Source organism: Primulina eburnea, chromosome 1 (genome assembly GCF_022965805.1).
Source record: "Primulina eburnea isolate SZY01 chromosome 1, ASM2296580v1, whole genome shotgun sequence".
Classification (NCBI taxonomy): Eukaryota; Viridiplantae; Streptophyta; class Magnoliopsida; order Lamiales; family Gesneriaceae; genus Primulina; species Primulina eburnea.
Genome location: NC_133101.1, coordinates 53,383,144 through 53,400,760, shown reverse-complemented (window position 1 = coordinate 53,400,760; position 17,617 = coordinate 53,383,144). Strand labels below are relative to the sequence as shown.

General features: G+C 35.3%; 2 protein-coding genes across 7 annotated transcripts; both read right to left on the bottom strand.

The window, feature by feature from the left end:
• Nucleotides 1-3,415: 3,415 nt before the first annotated feature.
• On the bottom strand, nucleotides 3,416-10,345 carry LOC140831093 (cellulose synthase A catalytic subunit 4 [UDP-forming]). Its single transcript, XM_073194867.1, has 12 exons — nucleotides 10,260-10,345; nucleotides 9,924-10,139; nucleotides 9,653-9,762; nucleotides 7,706-7,775; nucleotides 7,444-7,597; nucleotides 6,586-7,198; nucleotides 6,365-6,502; nucleotides 6,080-6,205; nucleotides 5,762-5,974; nucleotides 4,958-5,476; nucleotides 4,422-4,772; nucleotides 3,416-4,162 (listed from the first exon to the last, which is right to left on the bottom strand). The coding sequence occupies exons 1-12, from the start codon at nucleotides 10,318-10,320 to the stop codon at nucleotides 3,581-3,583; spliced, it is 3,153 nt and encodes a 1,050-aa protein (XP_073050968.1). The 5' UTR covers nucleotides 10,321-10,345; the 3' UTR covers nucleotides 3,416-3,580.
• Nucleotides 10,346-11,744: 1,399 nt separating this feature from the next.
• On the bottom strand, nucleotides 11,745-17,122 carry LOC140831071 (protein PHR1-LIKE 1-like). 6 transcript variants are annotated; one of them, XM_073194822.1, is made up of 9 exons: nucleotides 16,842-17,122; nucleotides 16,292-16,450; nucleotides 14,680-15,407; nucleotides 14,402-14,612; nucleotides 14,218-14,294; nucleotides 14,087-14,126; nucleotides 12,892-12,949; nucleotides 12,412-12,481; nucleotides 11,745-12,248 (listed from the first exon to the last, which is right to left on the bottom strand). In XM_073194822.1, exons 3-9 carry the CDS (start codon nucleotides 15,328-15,330, stop codon nucleotides 11,922-11,924), a joined length of 1,434 nt encoding a protein of 477 aa, XP_073050923.1. In that variant the 5' UTR covers nucleotides 15,331-15,407; nucleotides 16,292-16,450; nucleotides 16,842-17,122; the 3' UTR covers nucleotides 11,745-11,921. The 6 variants fall into 6 exon arrangements, with proteins under 6 accessions (XP_073050923.1, XP_073050957.1, XP_073050933.1 ...); XM_073194856.1 differs by lacking the exon at nucleotides 16,292-16,450 and having other exon boundaries at nucleotides 14,402-14,600; XM_073194832.1 differs by lacking the exon at nucleotides 16,292-16,450 and having other exon boundaries at nucleotides 14,680-15,399.
• Nucleotides 17,123-17,617: the final 495 nt, after the last annotated feature.

Genomic DNA, 17,617 nt, shown 5'->3' with positions numbered 1-17,617 from the left:
GAGCTCGTTATGGATTTACAAAGAAATATTGGAATTTCAAATTATGATGTTGAAGAAAAACATTCTTTTGTTAAATATAAATTTGCAAGACACTAAAAAATTGGATTATACGAAAACAAAGAAAATGGATTTGGGTTGGCTCCCAAAAAGCATTTTGTTTAAATTCATGAGCTGACTCCACTTCAATCGTCAACTCGACTCACCAAGTGGAACATTATCCACATTACTTATTTCATTCCCAAAATAATACTTCACTCGCAGACAATTAACTTGGAAAACTCTTCTATCACTACATTTATCTTAATTTCACAGCAGGGTTGAATCTTTTCCATAGTGAAAGGTCATGACCATCTCGAATTCAACATTCTAGGAAACAGTCGCAAGAAAGAATTGATAATAGCACTTGCTATCCAGGCTCAAACTCTCTTGCTAAGATTTTCTTATCATGACACTTCTTGGTGTTACTTGTAAATCTTATCATTTTCATCAGCATCATTATGAAATTCTTTCATCCCATTCAATTGCAGAAGTCTTTGTTCGCCAGAAGCTTTAAGATCAAAATTCAATTCATTGACAACCCAGAAAACTTCCAATGGGTGTTTTGAACACAGTTCTATAAGCCGACAATGCACGATCCAACTTGATTGCCCAATCTTTTTAGTTAGTCTTTATTATTTTCTCTGATATTTTTTTAATATTTTGGTTGGATATTTCAGCTTGGTTATTTGATTGTGGATGATATCCAAGTGCTAGTTTGTGCCTCACACCATATTTTGCCATTAATGAATTAAAAATATTACACAAAAATGTGTACCTTCATCATTCATAATGCTTTTGGAGTCCCAAACCTGGTGAAATATTCTTTTGCACAAACTTGACTACAACAAGAGCATCATTAGTACTGTTGGCAATAGATTCCACCCATTGGACACATAAATGATGTCAAATAAAATATAAGATTGACCAAAATAGGGTAAGAATGGTCCTATGAAATCAATACTTCATCAAAAAGTTACATATCCAAAATAGTTGTTAGTGGTAACTTATGACGTTTAGAAATATTACCTACTCTTTGACATCTATCACATGATGTTACCAAACTATAATTATTTTTAAAAGGTTAGGCCAATAAAACCATATTGCATCATCTTGATCATCGTTCTTGACGCTCAAAAATGACTATCATATGACGCATAATGGCATTTCTCAAAAATATCACATGCTTCTTCTTCTGCCACATATCGTCTAATGACTTGACCAACACACTTCTAAAAAACTTAGGGATCATCCCACAAATAAAAACTTGCACCGTGGAAGAACATTTATTTTGATAGTGATTTAGATTTGGAGACAAAACACCACAAGAAATAAAATTAGTAGTATCTGTAAATTAGCGAGTTTAAAGGTTACCTCGAAAATATGTTCTTATGGAAAGTTTTCTTTTGTGATCTGGTATTCCATATTGCCCTCCAACTCCAAACAAGACATAAGATCCACTACTAATTTTTTGTTGCCCTTCTTGTTCTTAATCTCAAAGTCAAAATCTTGTAGCAGAAAGATCCACCCAAACAACATAGGCTTTGCATCCTTCTAGGAAAACAAATAGTGAATCACGGCATGGTAAGTATAAACAATTACCTTTGAGTAAATTAGTTAGGAACTTAATTTGTCGAAAGAAAATACTACCGCTAGCATCACTTTTTCAATAGTGGTATAATTTTGTTGTGCTCCATCAAGAGTGTTAAGTTCCTGGTAGATTGTTCAAAACATCTCATCTCTTCTTTTGCCCAATACATCTCCAACAACATAATCACTAGCATCACACATTACTTGAAATGGCTCCTTCCAGTCTGACACAACCATGATCGGTGTTGAAATCAACTTTTCTTTAATTATGTTAAATTCCTACAACACCCGCCACCAAAAATAAAAAAAAATGAATCATTTTTTTGTTAAATTGCACAAGGTTTTAGTAATTTTAGAAAATATATAATAAAGCAATGATAAAACCTACCACGTCCTAGAAAGCATATGGTGCCCTTCAAATTATTTGGTGGTAGAAACTTCTCAATTGCAATCACTTTGCCTCGGTCTACTTACAGTCCCTCGGATGACACTTTATCTCCAATCACAATTCCTTTTTTATCCATTAATTTACACTTCTCTTTGTTAAGAACTAAGTTCTTTTCTTGACATATATGCAAAACAAGGGAAAAATAATGCAAAAAAGATCAAAAAAATAGAGCCAAATACCCAAAAATCATAATGAAGAGTTCCATAATCTCCTCCACCATATCTGAGAAATAACTATCATACACCTCTGAAAAGTAGCAAGTACATTGCAAAGACCAAAAAGTATCCTCCTAAATGCGATTGTGTTATAGGGGGAAGTGGAAGTAATTTTCTCTTGATCATTTGATGCTATGGTAATTTTATTGTACCCTGATAACCGTCTAGAAAACAATATGCTGATAGACGGTCAATGTATCGAGCATTTGGCCAATAAATGAAGTGGAAAGTGATCTTTTCGTGTAGCATTATTCAACTTCCTATAATCAATGCATATTCACCAACCAATGATTGTATGAGTCGAGATCAACTCGTTCTTTTCATTATTTACCACATCCATTCCTCACTTCTTTTGTACCACTAGAACTGGCGAAACTCAAGAACTATCAGAAATAACATAACTAACATTATGATTCAATAATTTCAGCACCTCAACTTTTACTACTTTTTTCATAGTTGGGTTTGACCTCTTTTGATTTTGATTATCAACATAAGGACTCATCCATCAACATCTCACACATGCAAATAGTGATATTAATATCATTAATGTCATATTTCGATCATCCAAAACATATTTAAATTATCTCAAAACTCCTAATAATTTATTTTTTTCATAAGGAGTAATAGAGGAAGAGATAATTACCGCATGTGTCAAATTGTCATCCAAGAATGCATAACACAACTAACAAGACAATTCCTTTAAATCGTGATTTATTTGTGATCTCTCTTTTGATACAACTTCAAGTAAATCTTCTTGTTGAACTTCCACTCCTCTTTAATTTGGCAAACTTTCAAGAGTTATAAATTGCTCTCTAAGTTCTCAATATTCATCTTCCACGCTAGTTGTCGAGTTAACAAGACATCTCTATAACTAGTCTTCCAAAACTCTTCAAACACATACATTATTAATGCAAAAATCAATGATATCAATGCTCCTTTTTTTTTTCTGTTTCTCAAACTTTCTTTAATTTATTTTCAAAAAACATGAACCCTCGGTCCACTTATTTTCATTAAACATGACCACAAAAAATCATATTAAATTGTCTCACGAGTAATTAAGAACTATGATTATACATTTAACCATCAAAATTCACCAAATCAATATCGATAAATCAAACGAATCACGTATCAAAATATGAACTTATCAAACATTGCTATTGAAATGGTAACAAAATTTAAGGCTTGAGTCGGTTGACCATATGCATCATAGCACTCTGAATAACATGAATCACAAAAGGAAAAATTGGAAAGAGATTTACAATGATAAGATGACGCAAGGTATTGAAGGAAATTAGCATTCCACTCCACACTGTTTAAGTATCGGACCAGTTTGTTTGGGTAAGAAAGGATCGATTCTGACCCAAACTAGAGAGAAGATTGAAGCTAGAAGAATTGACCAAAGAACCACAATTGTAGGAGTCCTGTTTTGCCTTCCCATCAACCCTTTAAGGAATGGATAAAGATGCACGATAACCCAAAAGGCAAAGAATAATTTTCCAAACAGAGGACCCCATGAGCCATACCCATTGTTTATGGCATCAGCTATCCCTGCCACCACGCCGACCATATTGAGAATTATCAATGTGGTCGGTGGAATCAGAAGGGTAGTCCATTTGAAGAGATAGAGCTCCCCAAACTCAGCATCATCGGCTGCTTTTGCCGTCACGGTAAAGTTTGTGTCAACTCCCGCAAGGACCTTGAGAAGACCTTGGAAAACTGCAAAAAGATGTGCTGAGACACCTCCAATAACCCAGAATTGCTCATTTCGCCACCAATCCTCAATGCTAACTCGACTCCATCGGAGCTCAAGCACACCAGTCGCTATAATGGAGAGAAAAAGTGCAAGAAACCATATGCTTGCTAGGTTGTTCAGCTGCATAAAAAGAGTCCCATCAGAACAGTCATAACCAATCTTATAAAGAGCATATTTGCAACTCTTTAGATACATCTGATTGGTTAAGTGAATCGATCGCCCAGTACAAACTGAAGATTGTTTAGTAATCCAGCTAATCAGCAAGCACTGGATTATAATATAAAAATTAGAAATTTCCTTTCCATTTAGTCAACTAGCTAATTCCAACTGTTTTTTTAAAAAAATTATTTCACCAGCAATTAGGGTCTATCACACTTACAGTTGGGACGATAAATTTTCCAGTAAGAAGACACACAGCTGGAAGTGTGCAATAGGCTAGAAGAGCGATAGAGGTGAATGGGTAAACGGTGGTGTTGATATAAGCTAGTCTCTCGAGCCATTTTAGCTTTCCCCCATAGCCATACCAAAGTGGACAATGGCGACTAAAGAAGATTTCAATAGAACCTAGAGCCCATCTTAGGACTTGGTGCAACCTATCAGACAGATTGATTGGAGCTGACCCCTTGAAAGCAGGTCTCGTTGGTGAGCAGTAGACAGACCTCCACCCTCTGCAGTGCATCTTGAAGCCGGTCAAAATATCTTCTGTAACTGAACCATAAATCCATCCAATCTGAGGACAAATAAACTTGAGAAGTTAATGACCTGGTCAAAGATTCAATATGAACTGGGTACTCAGGCTTCAGGTTATTGGTTAGCTAAAATAGTAAACAAAAGTAAATGTACTGTCTACTAGAATGAAAAAAGAAAAATGATATTCTTGGACAAAGATGGTAACAGTCTAATGCTTCTACTGACCTCCTTGCCCCATTCAGTCTTCTCTTCATAGCCACAACTAATAACATGAATAGCTTCTTTGATAAGTGAAGTTGGGTTAGTACCCTCAGGAACACCACCATTTTCCATGAGTGTGGAAGTAATGAAAACTGGTGACATACCAAACCGTTTTTCGAAATTCTTTTGAGACATGAGAGATGATTTTTCTAACTCATCATATCCTTCAAGCCCTTCTTCTATTTCCTCTAGATCAAAAGCTTGTCCAGATGATTTCCTAGTGTACTGCTTTCCCATCATTTTCTTCTTCTTGCTATAGAGTCCTCCAAGCCCAAGTAAAGCCTTCAGCCCTTTCTTCTTAGTGTTTGACTTCCTTGATCCACCACAGCAACAGCAGCACCAGCTGGGCCAGCAGTCACAAGTCATCGCCGGCCGCTTTTCAGATGCAGCTGGATCATAGCCATACAATGCCTGCCTGTTAAAGACACACCCGGTGCCAACATATACAGGCCCTTGAATGCCATCTAAACCTTTCATGTTAATCTGGTAGATAAATACTTGGCAGTGTTAAAAAGATTGTAATAAAAAGCAAGGTTCAAATCAATCTCAACTCTTCATCTATTATAATAGAGATTGGGATTAGAGGATAAGATAATTCCCTTTTGAGCTATGCCAAGCTTTGGAAATGATATAATATTATTATTCATATTTCCTTTCGAAAATACTATTTTATGAAAATGTTCATTAGGATTAATCCATTGAAGAAAATAAGTGTAGTGTCTGATAGTTGAATTGCCTTGCAACTTAGATAGGAATGATACGACTTACATCAAAGAATACAATATTGCGATTAGCATATCGGTCGTGGCGGTCGATACCATCAAATCTCTGTGGAAATTGGACATAGCAGAGCTTCTTCCCAATTTGGGGATCCATCAAAAAGCACATGGCTTCCCTGACAGCCTTGCTGTTGTTGAGGTAATGATCACAGTCCAAGTTCAACATAAATGGTGCATTAGTAAGCACGGCGGATACTCGTACCTGTTGCCCAACGCAAAGCAGGTCCCAAGCATCAGCAACATTTAACTGAATACCACTTTTCCAATGAAAAACCACAGCAGATTTAAACAAAAACCGGCTACATACCAGAGCATTCATTGCACCAGCTTTCTTATGGTGTTGATAACCTGGTCGTTTCTCACGTGAGACATACACCAGCCGTGGTAGCTCCTTGCCTTCAACATCGAGTGCACCTTCACTTCCCAAATATACCTGCATCACAAGAAATTTTCAGCTAATTAATTGCATTCGTGAGTAGATGCTCATTTGTTGTAATGCATGAGTAAATTAAATCAGCAATTACATTCAGCCAAAAGCTCAAGAACTCAACCACTTTTAGGGCTAAAATAATTTCTGCTAAGGTCTCTTCACCTGAATCATCCCAGGATGGTCGCGAGTATTGTTCCCTGGCCATGGAGTCCCATCATGCATAACCCATCCTTCTTCTGGCTTCTTCTGAGCCTTGGCCACTAATGCATTAATTCTAACTTTAAACTCTTCATATTCTCTCTGCACAATGGTAAAAACTTTACGAGTTATATAATGCATCAAATTAAACTGAGATCAGCTGAAGAAGGGGTTACATTATTTACCTTCATGGCCCTACGATCTTTCACAAAAGTAGGTTGAACCTTATCTTTCAAGTAGTCAATTTTCTCAGAGAAGTAGAATTCTGGTGCCCTGGGCTCAACACTATATTTCTTGCAAAATGGTACCCACCTCCTAGCAAACTCGGCCGTTTCAGACAAAGAGTCGAAGAGAAGCATGGAGGCACCATCATCAGATACATAGCAACTCACCTTCTCCACCGGATAATCGACAGACAAGATTGAAAGGACAGTATTAGCTGTAATAATGGGAGGTTCCTTAAGAGGGTCCACTGTGCTTACAAAGAAATCAACTGGGCTAAGCTGGTTAGGGTCCCCCTCTCGCTCAAACCTCAAAGTCAGGCGATCAAGATAGGTTTCACGGTTAATGGGCAACCATTTGGGAAACTGATCAAGAATCCAGGACAAACCAAACCATATCTCACATATAACAGAGATAATCCACAAGGGATAAGCGTCATAGGCTGGGCTCGAGATTCTAAAATGGAAAAAGAAACATAAAACAATAAATCGAATGACGATGACAATGCGATAGGGGTTGATTAGACTGGAAGAAATTGGGACTTTTCGCCAGAGAGGTTGACGAGCTTCAGCCATACTGAGGAATCATGGTAGTATCATCAGCGCAAGAAGACATGGAAACGGTTTCGATCATAACATGAGAAATGAAGAAAACGCATATTAGTTTGTAACAAAATAAATCAAGAAAACCATTCCTATGACATAAAACGAATCGACAAAACAAAAGAACACGGGTTCAGTGGTAACAAGCTATCAAGAAAACAGATGCAATCACATCAACAAAATCAAGAAAACATCAAACTAGGGATGCAGGTATCTTACAGGAAGTCCTCGTCATCATCTTGATCATGTTTTCCATCATCTGCTTTTGTAAAGAGGCCTCTCTTTTCTTGTCTGGTTTTCCATTTCTCCACTCTTTCCTTCCACTCCTCGTTGTTATAAGCTTCCTTTTCCCCATCAAAATCCTTTCCGGCAACTATATCAAACAAAAAAATCAATAGAACATGCTGTCGAGGTCATTATAAATTTATAATGGGTTGTTCTTTAACATTAAATCAACAAAAACTTTCTTAAAATTGATTACCGCTTCCTGCAACTGAAGTAACTGGGACTCCGTTGGGATGATTCTGATTCTGATTGTAATCCCCATGCTCCTGCAGAGGAAGGGATTCTATTCAACGAATTGCAATTTCCGAATCAATTCATCCCCCCAGGTCAGGATACATCCAAGACAAGTTTTTTTTGAAAAAAAAAAATTGTCGGAAGAATGTATGAGCTCTAAAAATTAACTGACTAGGGATAGCTACCAACCGGGTATATTTGGAAAATGGATTTGGTTAATAATTTTTATATTATAATCTTTTAAAATTATGTTTGAAATATATTACAAAAAAGTTGTTTTTTAAATGGATTTGGAAACCACTGGCATGTGGTATGGGTGTCAATCAAGTGTCGATTCGATCATCCGCGAAATTTTTTTTTTTCCCAAAACCCGATAAACAAAAAAACCAACCCGAACATTTTCTGTTAACCCTTAATCCTCTACCTGAAGTTTACTTTTTTAAAGTTTTTCAACCCGTCTACCGAATTTTACCTATTTTAAATTTGTATGAAAAATTCTAAAAATGGTCATATTTTTAATTTTAAAACACAATACCAAAATTTCCGTTTAATTGAAATTTTTATTAAAAAAAAAATTTGATAATCTATTTATAATTATTATCAAAATATATTTGGAAAATGGTTGGTTAATAATTTTCAAACATACATATATAAAATATAGGTCTATTTTAAAAAAAGTTCTGTTTTAAATGAAATATATAAACCAAAAAATTTTTTTTTTTTGATTTGGACCCCCTATTGTGGAGAGACTCGGGTTTGAATGTTCTTCACCCCCAGATATTTAAAAAAAAACATTGGGTAGGCCTAATTTATATATATATAATTATTTTTGAATAATTAGTATCGATAAAATGCAATGCTTAATTTTAATCTCATTGTATTTATTTTTTAATAAAACAAGGTTATTATGGAAAATGGTATTTTTGAAAGAAATTGAGGTATTACAAAGACTAAAATTGCTAATATTAAAGTTCTCAGACTTAATAATATAGTATGTATACTATATTATTCATTTAATGAAAATTATCCTAAATTTATTTTGTGAATTTTAAGCCACCTGTAACTACCATGTCATATTCTCGTTTAACCCAAACTTCCAAAAAATTAGAATAGTTTTATGAATTTATAAACATTTTGGAATAAATTATTTCCACTTTAATAATGATTAATAATTAAAAATATTAGCTAATTAACTAAACTGATAAAATCCTTGAGCGCGGATCTATTTCACTTGTGTGGGTACTTTCATATATGTAATACGGTTGAATCTCATTTTGCCCCCTTGATTTAGGAATTATGTCACCAAATTGAATTGGTATAAATTGCATAATATTGTTTTTACGACGACGAAACTCATCTGCTATCATTCGGTGCTAACTGAGTAAACTCACTTCAAATCACGTAAGTCAAGTAAGCCACATTCTTCAGAACTTGTACACGACAAGCTCGTCTGAGAAAGTTTTGGTCGAGTGAATCGAACTTTTGACTATTGGTCAAGTGCTTATATACTCTACCAACTCGGACATTCATATTCGAGCCAAATTGCATCAGTTTTATACCTATAATAAGTGTACACCGCTTAGTAGCCTTATTATATGATACTATTTAAAATTTACGTTGTTCTTATTAATGTTTTTTTTAAAAAAAAAACAAAAACAACGTAATTAATCAATAAATGTATTACAAATATTATTATTATTATTATTATTAATCATGAAATTAACTTAGTTTAAATGTGGTTTTCCTAATAGAATTTATTTGAATGTATGCATTTGATTCTGCAATAGTAAAATATATCTTGGTATGTAAGGTTTACCGAAATATGAATCTATTATCTCTTATATATCAACCATACCAATATCAAGAGATAGATAACAGTCTTGACATATTATTAATTCGTAGAATTTACCGAATCGTGATGATGAGAAACATGATTAGCATGGTGATTTTTTAGTCGAAATTCGTCTTCAAAATCATCATCGAAATTTTCTTCGTCGTCTCCCTCCACCCTCGGGCAACCTAATCAAACATGCAACAGATTTACTATACGATCACCTACACATTATCGACGGGTTCGTATATTTGCGATATATATATATATATGTGTGTGCGCGCGCGCGCAGAAGTATTAGATCAAAGATATGTAGCGTAAGATAAATGAGGAATGAAATGTAAGATACCTTTGTGGCGCTTGTAGCGAGTATGGCATTGAGGACAGCTCTTGTTTCCTTCACTCCTCTCATACTCATAGCAAGGCCGGCAGACTGGAAACCCGCACTCGCCACACGCCACAAATCTCTCTCCGTTTTCCTTCAATCCGATTTCATCTCCACATACCCGGCACGTTTTGGTGGCAGATTCCCTTGTTGATGATGAATCCCGATTATGCTGTGTATGTCGGGCAATTAATCATGAAAACTAGCTCATGTCAGTGAACGGAGACAGTGTGTGTACAAATATATCATAATCAGTAAGATGTTAGCTAGTATACCTGATCTTGATCAGTTCCATGCAATGCAGTTCGTTGCGGGAGTGAGAGCCAGCGAAGAGGCCGGACGTGGAGTTTGACGACTTCATGGCCGGGGGGTCGGAGATAGCTAGCTTGGGTGGTTCCTAGTGGAGTGAAGGTGGGTTTTTATGAAGATTTTGATTGGCAGGGGGGAGGCTACCAGATTGTAGGTGAGGGGTCTGCATTTGGGGTTTGATTCGAAAAGAAGCGAGATTGGTAACAAGAGGGACATCTTGCTTGCTTCTTCTTTTTCCGATCCCTCCATGTGATAAGGACTTTAATACCCTTTAAATGGGAAAACATTAAGATATCTTCATCCAATGTTAATATTTTATATTTCTTAGTAGCTGAGATCATATTTTCTTGGAATAAGACGTACAAGTGATACTTTACAATACGATTGAAATTTGAAGCCATGATAGAGCTCTAGAAAGCTTTGAGGTCTGATATTTTATTGATGGATTTTGTTTTTTTTATTATTATTGTTAATCATGTCGTTGACGATGAAATAACATTTTTGAAGGGATCGTGTTAAGAGAATCTTGAAATGACAGACGAAATAATGTTAAGTAGTTGTTCTTAACACTATTTTTCTTATTTTTTTAAAAAAAATATAATCTGTTTTTTTTTTATACAAAAACTCTTTTGAAACGGTCACATGAAATAATTTTGTGAAACATATATTATATTTTGATCACTCATAAAAACTATTAGTAGGGTTGATTCTTCTCATAAATAAAGATCTTTGACATTATCTCGCAACAGACGTACTCATTTTTTTTATGTGGAGCAAGTTACATGGTTGTGTATATATATGGTCTAAAAAAAGAGGATGTATTTCAGACAAAGAATAGTGGCAAATGTCATATTTTTCAATGCTTTGAACTTAGGTTGGTGCGAGTATACACTTGCATGTCTGCATGACAAGAATTATATATATAACCAAGTTTTAGGATATATGTATGAAGTATTTCCATAAACTGACACCAAAATCAATATGTCTGTGTAGTGTTTAGCTTCAACTCAAAGGTGTTCAATCAGTGGATTCCACCAAACTCTCTTCCTCTAAATTGACCTTTCGTTTTACTCTTCCTATTAGTTTTATTTCCCTCAGTGGTTTCAGAGTTAATTAATGTTCAGTCTTCGCAAATTATCTACACAAAATCACCTCCAACAAGAATTTTCTGTTACGTATTTTTGCAGATTTTCCTCAAAATTCCGGATTCATTAGTACTGGAATGAAAGTAGCATTCTTTTTTTAATTCCAAAATAAAAGTAATAAGAATTTGCATGACATTTAAATATATTAGTTTCTGCAAGATAAAAAAAAATAACTGCAGTTATTCTCAGAAATATTGTCGTATATTATTCAGGCTTCAACGTTACATTTAGACAAGTATTATAGAAAGTCTTCCATGCTCTTTTTTTTAGTCAAAATCGAAATTTTTCTATCAAAACTTTCGTAACAATATTTACTTTTTCTTTGGGCATGTTGAAGAGAGACTCGTATTCACAGATCGCATAAAAATCATCATGGGTTGAAATAATTCTTACAACTCACAAACTGTATTCTCTGAAGTCAATAGAACATGCTCTAGGGAGGGTACTAACACGATAGACAACATATCGCCCAGAAAGACAACATACTGCCTAGAACACTACCGGGGCCTTACTCATCCACCTTTGTGCGCTTCGATGATGGTGACTCAACCATGCCAGCATCATTGGCCTTGGGATTTCCAGCAACAGGTCTCGAAGTTTCTGAGGATGTTGTAGCTAAATTAGTCGAGTCACCTCCTTTGTTGTTATTGGCTTCTAGAGTTAAAGTTTCTTGGGGAGGAGAATTTGGCGGTGCATCTGTCAACTCATTAGAAGGGCACTCATTTGTTGATGAAACCCCCTTGATCCAGTCCGTGCCAGGCTTGTACTGCTTCTCAAACATCATCTGTAGGTATCGCCCCTGTTCTTCTATTCGTAGCTGTAAATTTCTCTGAATCTGCAGGCATAATTAGCATCAGCATTAAGAGAAGACCAGTGTGATCGCCATGTTTATCAGAGTTGCCTAGAGCCATATCAAAAGATACTTCATTCCAAACTACAAAAAAGGTCTGGGATGAAGATAATTTTACCATATAATTTCATGAAGGACAAAATAATACCTCAAGTTGTTCATGAAGCCGTTTTTGGACTTCCATCTGCAGTCGCAATGCTTCAGTGATCTCAATCCCCCTATTTCAAAATTGTGTAGAGATCAATATAAGCACAGGAAGTAGCTTTGTGGACAAATAAAATTATCGAGCATATTTCAAGTTTTAAAAAGTACAGAAATTTCCCCTCGGATTGAAAACACGTGGTATTAGTTGGATATAACCCAATCATTGCATCACAATGTATCTATGTGGATTTTGCAATACTCATTGCACATATAAGCAACCAGTTACAGAAGCTTAGAGTAATATTAACAGAATCCATGTCCAATGGCAGCGATAATAAACATGACCTAGTTGTATAATGACGATGATTGACCCAGTCAAGATATTCAAACGCTAATGAATCTTCAATCCTTGACATTAGGAAAGCAACAATAAAGAACGATTTCCCACTGCAGTAACATAGATTCAACAGACTGTCAAACTCACGTTTTTAAGTCCAAAGAGGACAGCTCTTCAATGGAGGTAAGTTTTTTCTCTGAAGATTCTGCAAAAGAAAAACATCGAGTGAGTGATGCCGGCAATATTGGTCTCTTTTAAGTATAACCATTTTAAAGTAACAAGCCTATATCTACCAAAAATAATGATGAAAAAAGTAAAGAAATAAGTTTTGGAATGCATTGAAGATAAATAAATATTTTTTTTTAAAAAAACAACACAGAGTAGAGAATACATATATACGATGTCTTAACAGTTTCTTTAAAAAGCTCCAGGAAGTCTTTGTATAAACTCATAGCCTTTACTGATAGCAAAAGGATGACTTCAACATGACAAAGCTCATAAAACTTCATTAGGACTTCATACTGATATGTTTCATGAAAATTAAACATGATTAATAGAGAACGAACACAACCATTTTCGTAGACAAAATATCATCATCATCAAGCGTATGTAAATTTATTAGGATAAATTTCCTTAAAAATAACATGTATAATCTTCTAGAAAAACAAAAACTAAAGAAAAAAGAAAGAAAAACATGCTAAAAAATAATAGTGTTGGAGACTTAATTTAACCTGACATTGATGGAAAAAACTTAGCACTCTTGAAACCCAAGAAAGAGAGAATAAATAGTAAATTAACCCAACCCATCACCAAATGAGAGAAGGAAATGAAAAAGAAATAAATTCCGAATAACTCAAGATGAACCACCAGCGGAGATAACTGGGAAAATTATATAAGTTGTTGACTGTGGTACTTTAAAGAAGAAAACATATCATAGATTATATCGAAGAATTGTCTTTCTGCCCAACCATCCATGATAAAATGGTTCCTTACAGCAATTATTGTTCCTTTGGACAATGCAAGCATAATTATAGGTCAAACTTTGTTTTTTTATATAATGTGCAAGTGAATAGGGTGATCAAACAAGTGAAAAATAATTACTCTTTTTTCATTATATTTATTCCAGCCGGCAGTCAAACTTCATCTTTTATGTACTATGTAAGTTAAAAGGGTGGCCAAACAACTGAAAAATAATAATGCTTTTTCCTTATATTTATTCCAGCCAGTTGTCACATAGCCAACAAACCTTTTCTTCATTTCTACATTATGAAGAAATAAACTAGAAGACATAAATTAAAGAAAAAACTTATAGCAAAAGGACTAGGAAGAACTTGTGGCACACCTTCCCCCGACTCTGGTTTATATCTGGCCGTTCTGTATTTCTGCAATTCAAAATACAGATTAATGTCAAGAAAAGTGACCATCATACTAAACACAGGTTCCACAAACGGGCAATAAAGTATAAGTTGCTACCTGCAGGTGGCTTTTTACATGATAAATGGTCAAACCTTCAACTTTCATTAGCTTTAGGACACCCTTGGGAGTAGCTCCTGTGATTAAAAATATAAAAGAACATGACTAGTTTGAGTACAAGGTCAATTTGGCAATTATTTAATCAAAATGACTTTCATGAGGAAAAGTGTGAAAATAAACCTACTTTCACTTCCACCGAGCTTGTTGACCGCCTCTACAAAACCTTCATGAAGTTCTGGAGTCCAACGCATTCGCTGTTTCGCTGGAGCAGTATTTGAAGAGGGAGATTGACCAGCAGTGGCACAAGTTTCTCCAGGTGTAGCTGAGAGCTGTTGGGATGCATGGGGCTGAAGCATTGAGTAATTTATCGAATTTTTGGACATCTGAATCAAAACCTGCAGTAACACAAAATTAAAAGCTAAAGACAATGTTAGGCGACCATGGACAGAGAATCATCTCCACCTTTGGCTCTGGCTCTGCAACATTTGCATCGGCAAGAAGATCATTCAAATCAGAAGTCAAATCATCATTATCAACGATAATCTGATCAGCCCAATCCTGCCAATCATTTCGCTTGCTCAGATCCTCAGATTGGATAGAAACTATGCCACTATCACTACCATCAAGAGGACAACTTTGCGCTGTGGCTGGAAAATCAAGAAACTCAGGCAGTGAATCTGTACACCAGGATTCATTATTTTGATTGTTACAGTGACTTGATGTAGAAGATTGAAGAGCTTTAGAACCAATAGAATATGGCAAAATAACTGATTCCCCACAATTGGTTGACTGAGAAATGAAAGGGGATTGTCTTGCATGCTTTCCTTCTAGTTGTTGAGATGAAAACTGGAGATCTGAAGAAATTCCCGAGGATGAAGCAAAAATATGACCAACTGCTCCACTACTGGAAGACGATGATGAAACTACAGATGAAGGATGTTGCATTGATTTCCTCTCCAGGGATACCCACAGGGAGTCAGAACATTTAGCATATGTCCCTTCTACAGAGGCTGGAAGAAAAGGACATGAAGGTGGCACAGCTCCTGACGTCCCAAAAGCACCCAGTTGGCTTGCACGTGATCTCTGAATGGACAAAGCTGGTTTTGCTTCCATTAACAATTTTGGCACACAAGACAACAATTTCAATTAAGTCACCAAAACCAGCTCTGTCTTTTTGGTCGCCTATTTAACTTGCAGAAATACCATGGGAAGATAATCAGTGGCAGAGGCACAAATTTTGCATAGAAGAAAGCAAAACCAACATTCAAAAAATTTAGGAGAGTAAATTAAATTTTTTGCTTACAGAAAAAATTAAGAAGGCGAATGATCACTGTCAGTGCCCCTCTGGCTAAACTACAAGGAAGATTTCCTCAAAGTGTAACTTACAGATTAAGCAAACACCGCCATCATCTGTTCTATTACAGATAAATGATATTTCTTTGACCGGACCAATCAAATAGAAACTCACTTAAGTGATTTAAATACAATATAAGAGTTTCATGCATCATGAACTATGTGCAGTTTCACATAACATAACAGTCTCTTCTCACGCGATGTCACTAAAAATTCCTATGGACTCTAATAAAGCACAGCTTCTTCACGGAAACACATAATTGCTAATGCTTTAAATTTTCAACAGTTAGCTCTAGAAATTCGTTTTAATCAAGCTTTAAAACAAACGTAAATCTTCAATTCATAATTAGTGGTCAATGCTTCTAAAGAAACAACACTACTGCAGTACACAAAATTTACCATGCATGGTAAGGACAAAAACCTGCCACTTTGTTAAATCATTCCACAGTTACGCTATCATTAATGTTATAACGTTGCAAGGAAAAAAAACACACACACACTCTTCCAGCACAATGTCTGTCTGTGCTTTTAAGTCGCTCTTTATGGCACACTTTCACAACGAAATAACAAGATCTTAATTATCAAAATGGTATTATCCTAGGCCGTTGAAGGCTTGAAGCAACGATTTTTTGCTCGATCTTTCTAACGGAAAAAAATCGGAGGCATTATAATCGAGAAGTGAACAGGGTAATTTCATTTTTTTCCCGTGGCAAGAATCTACCTTTATAGAAGATTTATGAATAAAACTGAGATTTGTTTGCAAGCTGATTGTTGAATCAATCACCAGACTATTCTATGAGTTCTCCCATTCAAAGAAACAAGCCAGTTTGCTAACAAACAACTATTCGTCAATATAGCTGAATCGGTCAGCTCAATCTATCTGAAAAGACGACAAATATCAGAACCTAAAAATGCACCAAAGTTGATTAGAATGATGTATAAACTGAAACCAAGGTCCATAGTATTTTCTGAATACAATAAGCAAATCTAAATAAACGGCAACAAAGAAAGACATAAATTCCTAAAATAGAAATGAAACACCAGACACTAAAAATCCCATGTCATACCGTGCGTGCTCGGCTTAATTACAACTACCAACTTTTTTTTATCTTCAAATTCTGAGCTCAATGAACCCTGTTACGGCTAAAACACAAGTTCCGTAATCGACAAAAATTCGACGTGGGTCGTGCTTGAAATTTTAGCCCATCAAGTACAGATTGAAAGAAACACTACCAACTACGAAATCAATCACAATTTAGTTATTCTCTTACCCAAAGTACAAGAAAATGGTAATTCAAAGCCCCATCTCGAATTATCTGGCCAAAAAACAAAATCTACGCCACAGTTCTGCGACAGCTAAGCATAACAAACACGTTATGTACGTAAAGGCAGTTGCATTTACACGTGTGACAGGAATTAGCACGCGCTGGCGTCGGTTTAGGGCATTCCGTCGCCGGCAAGTGGGCAAAAAAAATGAACGGTGACCAGTGCGCCTTCCTTGTCACTCTTCTCCTTGGCCTTCTCTTCATTAATGTTTTTAATTATCAGTCTAAATCACGCGCCTTTTGGAGCGTGTCGCACTTTCCTAATGGTTTTATTGGTGTTTGATAGTATTATTAACATTTGATTGAGCTGAATTATTAACAGAGTAGGTCTTTTGTGAGATATTATTACGAATCTTTATATATGAGATCGATCAATCCTATCGATATTAACATATTTTTTAATGGATGTCTAAATAAGATATATGTCTCACAAAATACGATCCGTGAGACCGTCTCACACAAGTTTTTACTTTATTAATAATATCAAGCCTACCAAACGAAATCCTTGAATTTCTATAATATAATATTTAGTCAATAAAACATGATTTATATATGGTTTTAATATCAATTAGTTGACTTTAAAGATAACGTGATGTTGCGTTTTAAATTTATTGATTTCAAATTTATATTCGTAAAATCAAAGTGATATAATTTCAATAATAATTATGATAGATTTAAAATATAACACTGCGTTTGGTAGCAGGGATTCATTAGGATTGTGT

What these genes read in the sequence shown, in the direction of transcription:
- LOC140831093 (XM_073194867.1), bottom strand. Translation starts at nt 10,320, where the DNA reads ATGAAGTCGTCAAACTCCACGTCCGGCCTCTTCGCTGGCTCTCACTCC. An exon ending in TCACTCCCGCAACGAACTGC is followed by an intron (nt 10,140 to 10,259) that starts ATTGCATGGAAC and finishes TAATTGCCCGAC; the next exon opens with ATACACAGCATAATCGGGAT. An exon ending in CTGGTGCAATGAATGCTCTG is followed by an intron (nt 5,975 to 6,079) that starts GTATGTAGCCGG and finishes GTTGGGCAACAG; the next exon opens with GTACGAGTATCCGCCGTGCT.
- LOC140831071 (XM_073194822.1), bottom strand. Translation starts at nt 15,330, where the DNA reads ATGGAAGCAAAACCAGCTTTGTCCATTCAGAGATCACGTGCAAGCCAA. An exon ending in ATGTAAAAAGCCACCTGCAG is followed by an intron (nt 14,127 to 14,217) that starts GTAGCAACTTAT and finishes TTTGAATTGCAG; the next exon opens with AAATACAGAACGGCCAGATA. An exon ending in TCCTCTTTGGACTTAAAAAC is followed by an intron (nt 12,482 to 12,891) that starts GTGAGTTTGACA and finishes ATTTTGAAATAG; the next exon opens with GGGGATTGAGATCACTGAAG.